General features: G+C 35.3%; 4 protein-coding genes and 1 non-coding gene across 5 annotated transcripts; 2 read left to right on the forward strand and 3 right to left on the reverse strand.

Moving 5' to 3' along the window:
* Window positions 1-224: 224 nt before the first annotated feature.
* VNE69_07223 (T-complex protein 1 subunit eta (CCT7)) lies at window positions 225-1,754 on the forward strand (the record flags this gene model as incomplete). Its single annotated transcript, XM_065474230.1, has 1 exon — window positions 225-1,754. The coding sequence occupies one exon, from the start codon at window positions 225-227 to the stop codon at window positions 1,752-1,754; it is 1,530 nt and encodes a 509-aa protein (XP_065330302.1).
* Window positions 1,755-1,803: 49 nt separating this feature from the next.
* VNE69_07224 (replication factor A protein 1 (RFA1)) lies at window positions 1,804-3,540 on the forward strand (the record flags this gene model as incomplete). Its single annotated transcript, XM_065474231.1, has 1 exon — window positions 1,804-3,540. The coding sequence occupies one exon, from the start codon at window positions 1,804-1,806 to the stop codon at window positions 3,538-3,540; it is 1,737 nt and encodes a 578-aa protein (XP_065330303.1).
* A 174-nt stretch (window positions 3,541-3,714) lies between these two features.
* On the reverse strand, window positions 3,715-3,785 carry VNE69_07908. The gene has a single exon. It is a non-coding gene; the product is annotated as a tRNA-Asp (tRNA).
* A 4,330-nt stretch (window positions 3,786-8,115) lies between these two features.
* On the reverse strand, window positions 8,116-8,935 carry VNE69_07225 (uncharacterized protein; the record flags this gene model as incomplete). Its single annotated transcript, XM_065474232.1, has 2 exons — window positions 8,116-8,795; window positions 8,830-8,935. The coding sequence occupies 2 exons, from the start codon at window positions 8,933-8,935 to the stop codon at window positions 8,116-8,118; spliced, it is 786 nt and encodes a 261-aa protein (XP_065330304.1).
* Window positions 8,936-11,457: 2,522 nt separating this feature from the next.
* Window positions 11,458-13,167, reverse strand: VNE69_07226 (ADP,ATP carrier protein; the record flags this gene model as incomplete). The annotated part of the gene is made up of 1 exon (XM_065474233.1): window positions 11,458-13,167. One exon carries the CDS (start codon window positions 13,165-13,167, stop codon window positions 11,458-11,460), a length of 1,710 nt encoding a protein of 569 aa, XP_065330305.1.
* Window positions 13,168-13,379: the final 212 nt, after the last annotated feature.

Here is a 13,379-nt window from a genome sequence, read left to right on the forward strand (position 1 = left end):
AAATTGAAGTTTAATTTTTATTGATTTACATTCTTTCTTATAAATTCTGAGAATGAAAAGGGATACTCTTCTTTTTTATTTAACTCTGACAATGGTATATTAAAAACTGGAATAAAATCTTCTTGTTCTATAAATTCCTCAAGTGTCATTTCCTTGTCATTTTTTTCTTCATTAAATTTTTCCACCTCGAAAAATTCATTCTTCCCCATTTTGTGCCCCTAAAAATGAATCAACTTTTTATAGAAACAGAAAAAATACAAGACCCGAGAGAAGGGAAACTACAAGTCATTTCTAACATCGACACATGTGTGAAAATATCGGAAATTTTAGAGTCTACGCTCGGACCTTACGGGATGGACAAATTGTTCACTGGTGAAAATTTTTTAATAACCAACGACGGCGCGACAATTTTAAAAAAATTGAAAATTATCCATCCAGTAGGTCAATTTTTTGTAAAATTGGCTGAATCTCAAGATAACGAAGTAGGAGACGGAACTACAAGTGTCGTCATTCAGACCGCGTCCATTTTAAATATGTTAAAATCAATTATTAAAGAAGATTTTCCCCTTGATGAAATTTATGAAACATTACAAGAACTAAAAAATCTTTGTTTAGAAGAAGTAAAATCTTATAAAGTCGAGTATAACGACGAACTACTCGTCAGTTTAGCAGAGACTGCTATAATTTCTAAAAATATTAGAAATGTAAAAACAAAATTTGCGAAAATGATAGTAGAAGCTGTCAAAAATGTCAAGGGAGATTTGAACAAGATTGGTATCAAAAAGATATCAGGAGGAAGTATTTCTGATTCTTTTCTTGTAAATGGCATCGCATTTGAGAAATGTTTCACCTACGCGGGCTACGAACAACAACCAAAAAAAATTTTAAATCCTAAAATTCTCTGTATAAACGTAGAATTAGAATGGAAGGCCGAACGAGACAACGCTGAACTTAAAATTGACAGTATTGAAGAATATAAAAAGATTGTCAATACAGAATGGGATCTTATAAAAGAAAAATTAGATAAAATTATAAAAAGTGGTGCGAATGTCGTCTTGAGTTCCCTGCCCATTGGCGACTACGCCACGCAATATTTCGCAAAAAAGAATATTTTTTGTGCTGGTCGTGTCGCCAAAGAAGATTTAACTCGAATTTGCGGCGCATTTGGCGGTCAAATCGTAAGTAGCACGAATTATCTGGAAAATTGTGTAAGCACTTGTAAGTTATTCGAAGAGAGACAAATTGGCAAAGAAAGATACAATTATTTCGAAGGAGAATCTACTGGTGGGTGTACTTTAATTTTAAAAGGACCAGGTATAGAAGTAATAAATGAAGTAGAAAGAAGTGTCAATGACGCCTTGAATGTTATAAAAACAGTAGAAAAACATAAAGAAGTCGTGACAGGAGGCGGTTCTGTAGAAATGAGAATTTCTAAATTTTTTAAAGAAATTTCTAAAAATTTTTCAAATCGAAAATATTTTATTTGTAAAGCCGTGTCTCAAAGTTATGAGAAAATTCCTTACGTTTTAGCAAAAAATTTTGGCCTTGACACGACGATCACAATTCCTCTTTTAAGGAGAGATTTCAAAAATGGCAAATTTACCTCAGGAGTTGGGATTAAAGGAGTCGTAGACATGGTCGAGAAAAAAGTTTATGAGCCACTACAGACAAAAATTAATATTATTAAAACAGCATTTGATGCTGCTTCTATGATTATTATGATTGATTCTACTATTGTTTTTGGTAATAATTAAAAAAAATCTTTTTTTAATTTTTTTTTTTTTCTTGTTTTTTTACACACCCATGAAAATCGAAGAAGGAACAATTGAAGTGATTTACAACAATCAAAAACAAAATCCACTTTTTAATAAACCAGTTTTACAAATTACTAGTCTCCAAAAAATTGGAAATAAAGCAGGTGAAAAATTTAGATACAGGGCGAATGTGTCAGATGGGAAGTTTTACATGAGAGCAGTTTTTTCTAGTGATTTGACACCTCTTTTTGACAGTGAAAAAGTCGATAAATACACTTTAATAAAATTAAATCTTTGGAATATTCGAGCTCTAAAAGACAGTAATTATATTTATATTCAACAAATAGAAGAATATGAGAAGTGTAACGTAGAAATAGGCAAGTCTGTGAATTATGAGACAGGAAAAGCGAGTCTAAATGAAACAAGAAGTCAAGCGCCCAATATAACAGAAAATGTAAAAAAATCTAAAATTTCTGAGACTGAGAATTTGGTCAATACAAAAGTCCCGAGAGTAAAAGAGACGACAGATTTGAATAAATTTACACAAATTAACGCGATAAACCCGTTTCACAAGATGTGGATAATTAAAGGAAGAATAGTGTCAAAAAGTGAAATAAAAAAATTTAATAGTAAACGAGGAGAAGGCAAACTTTTCAGTTTTGAGTTTGCGGACGAAACTGGGCAAATCAAAGTCGTGGCCTTTTCTGAGGTGGTAGACATGTTTTACCCGATAATTGAAATAGGACGAGTTTACACGATACAAAAAGGCCTAGTGAAAATGTCTAATAAACAATTTAGCAATAACAACAACGACTACGAAATCCATTTAGACGTGAATTCTGAGATAGAAAAAGTCGAGGATAACGAGACGCCGAAATATTTTTTCGATTTTGTAAAAATTAAAGACATGGTTCCCAGTCCAAATCCAGTGGACGTGATTGGAATTGTAAAAGACGCGGGCGAAGCCGTGTCTTTTGTCGTGAAATCCACTCAAAAAGAGTCAGTAAGACGAGACATTACTTTGATCGACGAAACTGGCAGTATACGAGCCACTTTCTGGGGCGGCAAAGCCGAGGAAGAAATCGAAGTGGATTCTGTTTTGGCTATAAAAAATATAAAAGTCTCTGATTTTGGTGGTCTAAGTTTGTCGAGTGTTTTTTCGTCTCAACTTCATAAAAATCCAGACATTCCCGAGTCTCATTCAATTTTAGGCTGGTACAATGAAGGCGGCAAAGATATGAAAATTTCCCTACCAGAGCGAGACGTGAAGATTTCTTTGATTAGCGACGTAAAAAACCAAGAGATGCCTTTTTCGGCAGTGCGCGCCACATTGATGTTCATTAAAGAAGACAATATGATGTATGACTCATGTAAAGAAGAAAACTGTACAAAAAAGGTCTATAAGAATGAATTTGAAGAGTACAGATGTGAGAAATGTGATAAAACATCTTATGAATGCAATTACAGATATTTAATAAATGCTAATATTAGTGATAGTACTGGTCAAATATGGGGAACATTATTTAATGATCAAGCACTTCTTCTACTAGGCCTTAGTGCCTCAGATTTCAGAGAAATGGCAGACAATGACGCGAATCAGTCTCAGATGTTTATAAAGAAGTTTTTATATAAAGATTATATTATTAAACTGAGATCTAGACAAGATAATTATAATGATGAAATAAGAATGAGAAATAATATAACAGATATTAAAGAAGTGAATTATAAAGAAGAAGCCATGAAAGATATTTATAATATTGAGAAATATTTACTAAATAAGAATTAAAGAAAGTAAGTTACAATGAATATTATTAATAATATTTTAACAAGTATTTAAATTTTGGTTAATAATATTTATATATTCAAATTTACTTTTATTTGTATACAAATATTTTATTCATTTAAATTTGTAAATTTAAATATACTATTTCTTTAAATTGTATCTTTTTACAAAAACTTCCTCTCCCACCGGGACTCGAACCCGGGCCACCAGCGTGACAGACTAGCATGCTACCACTGCACCATAGGAGATTAAAAATCAAGTTGAAGTATTAAATATTTTACAAAATTAAAATTGCATGAATTGCAATAATTTAGAAAAAAAAACAAAATCCAGACAGCATGTAAAAACCTTTGACATTCTGTTACTTATGTTACATACCTTAAAGCTCAATTTTAGTATTTAAAATACTACATTAAAGAATATCTTCATTTGTTAAAAAGTTAAAGATAACACGCTTCATTCCTGAGTAAAGACCTTACAGGGCCAAGTAAATTCTACGCCATACATCAAAAGATAAAACTAAATATTTATATTTCTATAATTTATCTAAGCCTGTTTTCAAAACTATCTTTCATTTACTAAAAAAAAACTATAAAACTTTCATTGTTTTTAAGAAAAGCCACCCAGCAAATAGAAACTTTAACAGCCAATAACTTGTGATACACGCCAGCATACCATAAAGGCCTTGCTTGTAGGAGAAAAAGTATCCCTTAGGATTAGAACCACAAACATTCCTGTCTGTGACATGCGTTCAGCAGGGTTCTAAGAGAATAACACGTCTGACCCACTCGTCAGTTAAGAACCTAACTAGTTTAACGTAAATGCTACGGTACCAGCAGCTTGCCATACCTCCCCCAGGTAAAAGTGTGTTTTTTTTATTCTAGATTTCTCTAGATCTGTTCTGGCTTACAAGCCTTTCCTTTTCTCGTATAACGATATATCGTTGTACAATCATCTTGTCTAAGAACTCTACTCTTACAAGTAGAGACCTCCTTTTATCAAAGCAAGTTTTGATGCCATTAATGTTACCAATAATCATCTTAACTAACTCCTCTTTTGTTTGAGTTGAAGATCTCAACTCATATATTCTATTCTCATATAGAGATCTTGTGTTAGAGAGCGTCGGACAGTCTAACAAGAAGTGTTCAAGGTCTTCTCGTTCTCCCTCACATAGGAAACAATGAGTCCTATAAAAAGGAGGGATTCTGTTGGCATTAGCCAATGCAGAAGACCATCTAATAAATTACACCGAAGCCTGGTGTAATTCCTGATCTGCCTGTTGTTTACTTTTGATAGTATGTGCTTAATCTGCGAGTCACAGATTCCATACTTATCTGCTACTAGAGCACCTAAGGTGGTGTTGTAGGAACCCCTCGCCTTAAGTACCTCTAAAATCTTGTTCTTGTCTATAATGTAGGCAATGCTTTCATAATCGTTCCCGATATATCTCTTACACCAACGTCTAGTCCTCGAACTCCACGTTGTTTTCCTTTCCCTCGGAGGTTGGTTAATAAATTCCGAGATAATCGATTTATTGTGTTTCCACTTCCTTAATCTACTTAGGGCAGCCTGAACGTGAACTCTATTCTACAAAGTTCGTCCATTATCCTATCTAATGGCACTATCTTGGTTCGAAATTTCATTCGGATCGCTTTTCTTAGGATTCTATTGATCCCACCAGACCTTATACTAGACATCCCCCATAATTCACTTCCGTACATTAGTGAGGGCAATAGCACATTTTTTATTAATATACCTTTAAAAGCTATATTAATTCCTTTATTTAGAAGCTTTGGTTTCAAGACTTCTAAAGCTTTTTTGCCTCTGAAGGCTCCATCCCTTACTAGGTGTTCTTCTACAGTTGATCTTTTTATAAGAACACCCAAATACCTGTATTCGGCGACTTTACCGATTTTTCCAAAGTCAGTCTTGATAGCGACATCTACCGACTCGGATCTATTATTGGCATCCCATACTAAGATACCACTTTTGTCACAGTTGATCTTCATACGATTCTCAACTGCCCATCTGCTGATTTGACATACTTTGTGTTTCAAATCAGCAAGAGTATTGCCTAGAACTAGGATGTCATCTGCAAACATTAGTCCGAGCAGGCTTATATTTGAGCGAGGAACGCTCAATCCCGTGATACCGTCAAAATATCATTTATGAATAGATTGAACAGCGTAGGAGAACAGGGGCGCCCCTGTCTCACACCTTTTTTGTAGAGATATCCACTACTTGTGTCTCCGTTTATACGGATTCTCATCTCAGTATTTCCATAGATATCTTTCAGTGTGTTTATAAGATATCTTGGAATACTATACCTTTCTAGCTTATTAAATAGTAGCTCATGGCTAACATTATCGTAAGCTTTTTCAAAGTCAATAAAACATAGAAATATTTGTTGACTTCGAAATTCTCTTCTTTTAACCACCTCCAGCAAGGTTGCAATCTGATTCATACATTCTTCTCCTGCTCTAAATCCGGCTTGGAAAGGAGAAAGAATGTTCTTTTCTTCAACAAACTGTGTAAGTCTATCGTTTACTATTTTTAAGTAAATTTTGATAATTGTGTTAATTAGCGCAATTCCTCTATAGTTGTTGAGATCTGACACATCTCCTTTTTTATGGAGGCAAATCATGTCAGCAGCACTCCAGCTAACAGGAGGGCTGTCTCCTGTTAGTATTCTATTGAACTCGTTTACTAGGAACAGGGACAGCTTTTTATCTACTAAACTAGGTTTAAGTAGTACCTTGTATAGCTCGGTTGGAATCTCATCCGGTCCAGCTGCCTTGTTGTTACCACAGTTATTAGTGGCTCTCAATAATTCCTCCATAGTGATGTTCTCTGGAGTATCCCTTTCGATATTTTTTTGATAGACATTTTCAACGTCTGAAATTGAGTTAGCTAGATTAGCGTAAAAGTCATTGGCTATCTCTAACTTCTTTTTATGCTCGTTATGAGCCATGCCTGATACATCTTTCAAGCAAACATTGTCTAATCTAACAGTGACGTTAGAAGAACTTTTCAACCATTTCCAGAAGTCTCTGGATCTGTTACTTTTATAGAGCTCAATGCCCTCGAAGGCCCAAAGTTTGGCTCGATCTTTCCGAACTTTTATCTTTGTTGCCTTAATCTTATCCTTCAGTAACATGTACCTATGCACAGACGTTACGGACCTATTCGTTAGCATACGCTTAGTAGCATATCTAAAACTTTTAAAGACATTTACGTGTCTCCATCTGATGGGCAGCCCTTTGAATGTCCCCACTTTACTGTATATCTTGGAGGATATACGAACGTCTTTTAAAACTCTAGAGAGTTAATCTAGTGTGAATGTTTTTTCATTCAACTTTCTTGAAAGCTTAGCTTTCATTCCTGGATGCTCAAGTTTCTTCCTATTGTAGGCAAATGACCGTTCTCTCACTGGAGAAGAAAGAGATATCATTCTCTTCAGCAAGAGATGATCACTTACCGTCCATCTTCGAGAAATTGTTACTTTCTCGTTGTCCTGAATTAAGACCCTAAATATCGTATCAATACGTCTTTTAGAGACTTGTCATTCACTCAGGATTTTTGTCCCTGATAACCTGTTATAGTTTATTGCGGGGCTTAACCCTGCGATAGCAAGCTTCTTTTTGAGGGAAGAATCATTAGTATTCATATCCCCCATCACTACAATCTCCTTATAGTTTCTTTTATCCCTCTCAACTCTAAGAAGGTTGATTACTTTACTTAGAGTTTCGGCCTTTAACTCTCTCTCTTGTGGAACGTAAACATTGATTATTAAGACCTTTGTCCATCCCGTACAAGTTTTGAATTCAACGACAGTTTGTAGAATATTGTCGTCATCCCGATTTTTGGAACATCTTACTGCCCCGTCTTTTCTGACTAGAGTCATTAGACCTGGCCGATTCTTTCCTATGGCTGGTGTCTCCACCACCATATACTTTTCTAGTCTCGTAGAACCTAAGGATTTCTTCCAAGTTTCTTGAAGACACAAGACTGTTGGCTTTTCTACTTTAAGGAGGATTTCCAAGTCCTCCTTCTTTCCGTAGAAATGGTTGATGTTAAGACTATAGAGCTTGGCCTTCTCTATGGACTTGCATCTTCTTTTATTCTCCACCCTATCACGAGTCGGAATTTCTTTTAATATTTCTAGGCCAAGTATATCCATGGCTTCAGAAATTTCTTTTTTTCTTGACCTTCTGACTATGCAGAAGGTGAAGTTATCATCTTTTCTGCGATGCTTTCTGGTATATATAAGAGAGTCCGATAATCCCGTTGACACTCTGTCTAACTGTTGTCGGAGTTCTTCTCCATTGATATGGTTGGCCATTGTTTTAACTAGACATAGACTTTTTTGAATGCTTGTTTCTAGCATTCTTGCTTTTATACGATGTAGGCATGAGATTTGAATCATAACTTACATCCTTACTTTTATTAGTAAAGTTACTAACTTTTGGTATATTGTTGGGTAGACAATAATTTTTTGTACAGCTTAGAAGCCGTATAACTTGTTTTTTATTAAAATATATATTATTTAATAAAATTCTTTTAATAATAGGATTTCTATCAGTGTTCCATGTGATGTTTACTATCAACTTTCATGTCTTTCCTGAGCTGTTCTATATTCAGCTCGGAAAGGAAGAACTCTTTATGGCTTACTGTAGAATTATCAGATAGCCCCCTTTTTATAACTTTTATTGCCTTATCAACAGGCACATACTTCTTCCAATTTTGACGAAGATCGGAGAATATTTTCGTCAAAGCTGATCTGTTCCTAGAGATGTAGTCGCCTACTTCGTTTTCGGCAACTAATACTCTTACATTTTCTGAAGAGCTCCCTAGAGTTTCTGCAGCTTGAAAGCAGAATTCATCTCTAATGAGAAGGATTCTACCCTCTCCTTCAATGTCTTTTACTAGAGGAATATTCTTTTCCTCTATGCCTATTCTTTTGGCCCAGGTCTCCCTAATGATGTATTCTCCTCGGGGGAAACCATAAGCGACTACAATTTTGTATTTGCAGTCCTTGAGCCTCTTTCCGTTGATTGCTAGGTCTAGCAACTCTTCTCTGGATAGCTTATCTAACCAATTCGGCTGTTTCTTCCTCGATGTGTGAGGAGGAGGTACCTTAAGCGAAGAAGTTTTCTTCATCTTGAATTTGCGCTCAGTCAAAATTTTCGACTTTGCACAACCTTCTATATATGACAGTAACAAATCATCTTTCAGTATTTTTTTTACAAGTTTTAGAACTTGAAGCGGGTACTTTCAACTGTTTCGTGTCACAGTTGAAGTTCTTTTTTATACCTTCTAGGAATGGGGCAACCCTATTGGCATCTGCTGTTTTTGAAGTTTTTGAGGCATCAGCTTTTTTTGAAACCTTAGGTTTCATATCACAATTTTTAAGAATGATTGTCCAGTCATTCTCCGTCTTTTCTGTTAGAAGAATATCTTTCTTCAACAATTTCCTGTTTCCTTTTACGGCGGCGGCGGGGTGCCCTTAGCACAGTGGTAGAATGCTATGCTTCCATTGAGCAATGGCTGGGTTCTATTCCCAGGGGCACCAAAATTGTTTCTACTTTCTATGATGCAGTTGGAACAACTCAGATGATGAAAATGTCCACGATAATCATTTTTATTCAAAATAACTGATGTGTGTCCAGCCACAAGGGCATTAGCATCTAGTGTAGAAACGCACCTCAAGGCCAAAAAGCAGTATCGCCCTTTGGTGACTTAATGATACATAAAAGTATCTAATGGGTGCGGCCTAGTTGGAGCCCATGGCTGGTGCACTCTAGAGTGGGATTCTAGAGCTAACTAAGAGACTAGACGAAGTAGGGCAATAAAAGGTCTCGTGGACCCTATCCTACAAGATTCTGTAACACGGTGGCCGAAACTAGTGGGAGACTGGTGGTCAACGCAGCCCAATAAAAACGCCGGGCTGGGGATGTGGTCGTGTAAGGAGCCGTGTGTGCAATACAGATGATTGTAGGGACCTTTGAGTCAGTACGATGATGTCTCTCCTCGGGTTATAGATAACCATGCCCGTTAAGTATATCCGCTGTGAGGTCACTCTGGACGCGATTTGAGGTATAAATGGAAAGTGTTCTCCTGGAGCCAAAGTCCAATGTATACGACGGAGCTTGCTGCACCGGCAAGTTGTATGGAGAGAGTTTTAGTGAGTAAGAATCTCACAGTACCAGTTGGATGAGGATCACACTTAAATCCCTCTGGTCCCTATGTAAGGTTTCTCCCTACCTCTTACTTGCAAGGAAAAAAAAAAAAAATTTACGGCGGCGGTTACCTTCCGTAAAAACACATTAAAGGCATTGGATGATGGTATCTTTGAACCAGTAACCTTTATTTGCTCTTTATCTTGAGCTTTAGAGAAGACACCAAACTTCTCCTTTTCCTTTTTTTGATCAGTACGATCAGCTTTTATGGTGATTGGTTCTTCACACCCTCCTTTTTTTGCAGTGAGAATCATGTCAATTCTTTGCTCTAATCTTTCATTTGAAGCCTTTAGGGCATCAATTTGTGTGTTGAGTTAATTTCTCATTACAGAAATCTCAATCTCGTGCTGCTTCTTCAAGTTTTTAAGCTTGAATCTCTGTTCATTATGCTCTTCACAGATGGCATCTAAGTACTCCTGATGAATACTTATCACTCCATGTGAACTCTTACAATAGACAAGGCTAGCCATCAGCCCAGCTCTCCCACAGTACCTTTGGTTGGCATTTCTGCCTTCTTCTATCTTTATTCTGTTGAATAAAGTCTCTGTTTGTGACCAGAATTTTATCAATTCTTGGTCTGTGTGAATAGCAGCATTGCGAAAGCTGCCAACTTCACAATCTAGTTTGTAGCCTTCCAATACTAGTGATTTACAATTTCTTGTACTCCAGAGGTCGATAAGTCGGCCCCAATCTCGCAAGTTTCTTCCTCCTTTTTTTTGCGTTTGGTGAACCCCATTTTTTGGTTTTAAATTCTACCTTTCATTTACTAACTTTAAAAATTAGTCATTTTATTTTCCACATAATCCACGATGTTTCCTCCTGCAAATAGATCTAATTCCCTTAAAATATAAATGATAATACTAATTAGGCTAGTGACCGAAGGTTAGTAAGACTTAAGAGATTTGCACCTAGTTATAAAACATCAGTCATCGCTGAATCAACATTGAGTTTACATATCGTGATAATTAATAAAAAAAGATAGTAAATATTTTCCTATGCAAAACAGGGAATTATTAGTAAAATCTCGAAATTATACTTCTTGATTAAAAAAAATAAAAATGTTTATTGTAAAAAGACAGATCAGCAAAACGAAGAAAAGTCACCAAGTCACCAAAAACTTCACCAATAAGAAAAAACATCAATATTTGCGTTTACACGCCAGCATACCTTGACGGCTCGATTGTAGGATAAATATTGTTTTCGTAGGTAACAGATCCTTAGTCATATCTGACTACATATTTCGCGGACCTATGAAAACACAACGACTGGTTTAATACACCATTCAAGAACACAACTCAGTTTAGCGGAAAAAAAAGCTTCAGTATCATACCCAAGCTCTTCTAGGTTAAAAATATGAAGAATTACTCGAAAGTTAACTGAGTCCTTCTTACCAGCAATGGGTCTTACCTTCCTACAGTATAGCTGACCCTACTTACCAACCAGCAGCCGAAGGTTTGTAAAACTTAGAGATTTGCGCCTAGTTAAAAAAAACATCGATTTTTCCCTCCGCGACGCGGACGCTCTCTTGTGGAGGGCTTATACTTCTTGATTAGCTTTTTAATGTAATTTAGTTAATTACAGTCCAAAACTAAAAAGTTTGAATAAATTCAAGCCTAAATTATCAATGTTACACTACATTGATTTACTCAAATACTAATAGTTTTTAACTTAATTAATTTATTTAGATTTCTGCTTCAACTGATTTTGTAGCAACAGAACTATCAGATTTTTCTAGTTTATTTTTTGTAGAACTAAATAAGTCGATGTCAATTGGGCAATTATTATCAATTGATTCTTTATATTTCCTGTTAAGATAGAAAACTGAATAGAACCAAATCACACAGAAACAAATCAAAAGACAGAAAGAAATTGGTGCCGCTTTACGAATATCCCTAGTTTGTAAGAGTCCTGTAATTATGAGACCATAAATTGACCCGAAAGATTTTCCTAATTTCCCGAATATTCCGTCGAAAATTCCCTTGTATTTCGCCCTAAGAGACCCGTCAATTTGCATAGCCAAGGCTTCTTTGGTGATGTCAAATGCGGCGTATTTAGAAATCTTCATAAGTGAGACACAAATCACGCCTACTAGATTTTCCAATTTGATTAAAGAAGTCGTAGTATTGAGTTTGAGACTCTTGAAAATGATATTATCTTCCCCGTTAGTAATTGGGTAATTAAAAAAGGCAAGAGAGAAAGTACCGAGAGTACAAAATAGAGTGATAATTGGGCATAAAATTGCAATGAAAATCCAGCCTTTAGTCTTGACTAATCTTGGGAAAGGAGTAAGAAGTAAAAGCATAACAAGAACAGCGACTCCTAGTTGTTCAAAGGCAGTGTAAGTCTCAGTGTACGCACTTTTAGATTGGCCAGTTTCTTTGGCCCCGACAGTCAAGGCCATTTTGTAGGCACCTTCGATTACATTAGTAGAAATGGAATAGAAAAGGACAATTCCAGAAATATTAAGAAGAAGTTTAGATTTACTCATTTCTATTAATCCTTCCATGAAACTTACTTTGACTTTATTCTTCTTTTTAGTCACAGTCTTCCTGACGAATATTGGCTTATTTGTCACGTTAAATTCCAAATAATTTTTCAAGGCATAAATTACGAAACATAAAATCCCGCATACGAAAAAGAAGCCATTAAAAATCATCTGTGCCTTAGCGTAAGTCATCATTGGTTTGTATTTATTAAAAGTCAAAATTCCTAGTCCTGATAAAAAGAGGGCGAGATTTGCTCCCACATAAAACAAAGGGACAAATCTTGCACTTTGCCCTGGAGTGTTGAGCCCGTTAGCAAAAGTCATGAAAAGATAAGAAAGAATCAAACTACCAAATAACTCTGACAGTACATAAATGAATGAACTAGTCCATTCATTACACACTAAAGCAAATCCAAACAAGAAATCAATGCCTTTTACCACGCACTTAGCATCTGCGAATTTATCTCTGGCCCAGAAGGGTCTCAATAAAATGTAAGTATGTTTATTATTAAACAATAAAACACTCAAGACACAAAAAGATACTCCGAAAATAATCAGCACTGCATTAAATATCTTAGAAAAAGGATATTTGTCAAGATATTTCTGGATAACTCCTACAGAAATAACAGACAAGGGTAAAATGACGAAGAACTTGAGAAATTGGATAGAAGTGAAATGTTGTCTGCCCAAGACAGCAGAATCTTTGAAGACTCTGGCCACTGAATAAATAAAAGAAATGAAGAAGAACATGAGGGCCATAATCCAGAACATCTTCCTTTCTGCTTTGGCTACTCTTACAAATCTGTAGAGAGACTTGCCATTGTTGGCTTGGTATTCTATTTCATCTTCTGAAGGAAGTCTGGCATTTTCATCTAAAGGAATATTTTTTGAATCTTCAGACGACATTTTTATGGGGTAAAAAAAAGCAAAAAATTTATAAATAAAAAAGGAGAGAACTCCTTTTTAAAATCAAGAAATGCATATTGAAAATATTTAATATTGAATTAAATTATTATTTATGTATGCCAAATAAAATATTTGATCATATATTGTTTATGCATCATATATTATTATGCATGTAATAAATCTATCTTTATTATTGTTTATGCATAAATTAA

The sequence above is a fragment of the Vairimorpha necatrix genome, chromosome 7 (assembly GCF_036630325.1).
Source record: "Vairimorpha necatrix chromosome 7, complete sequence".
Lineage (NCBI taxonomy): Eukaryota > Fungi > Microsporidia > Nosematidae > Vairimorpha > Vairimorpha necatrix.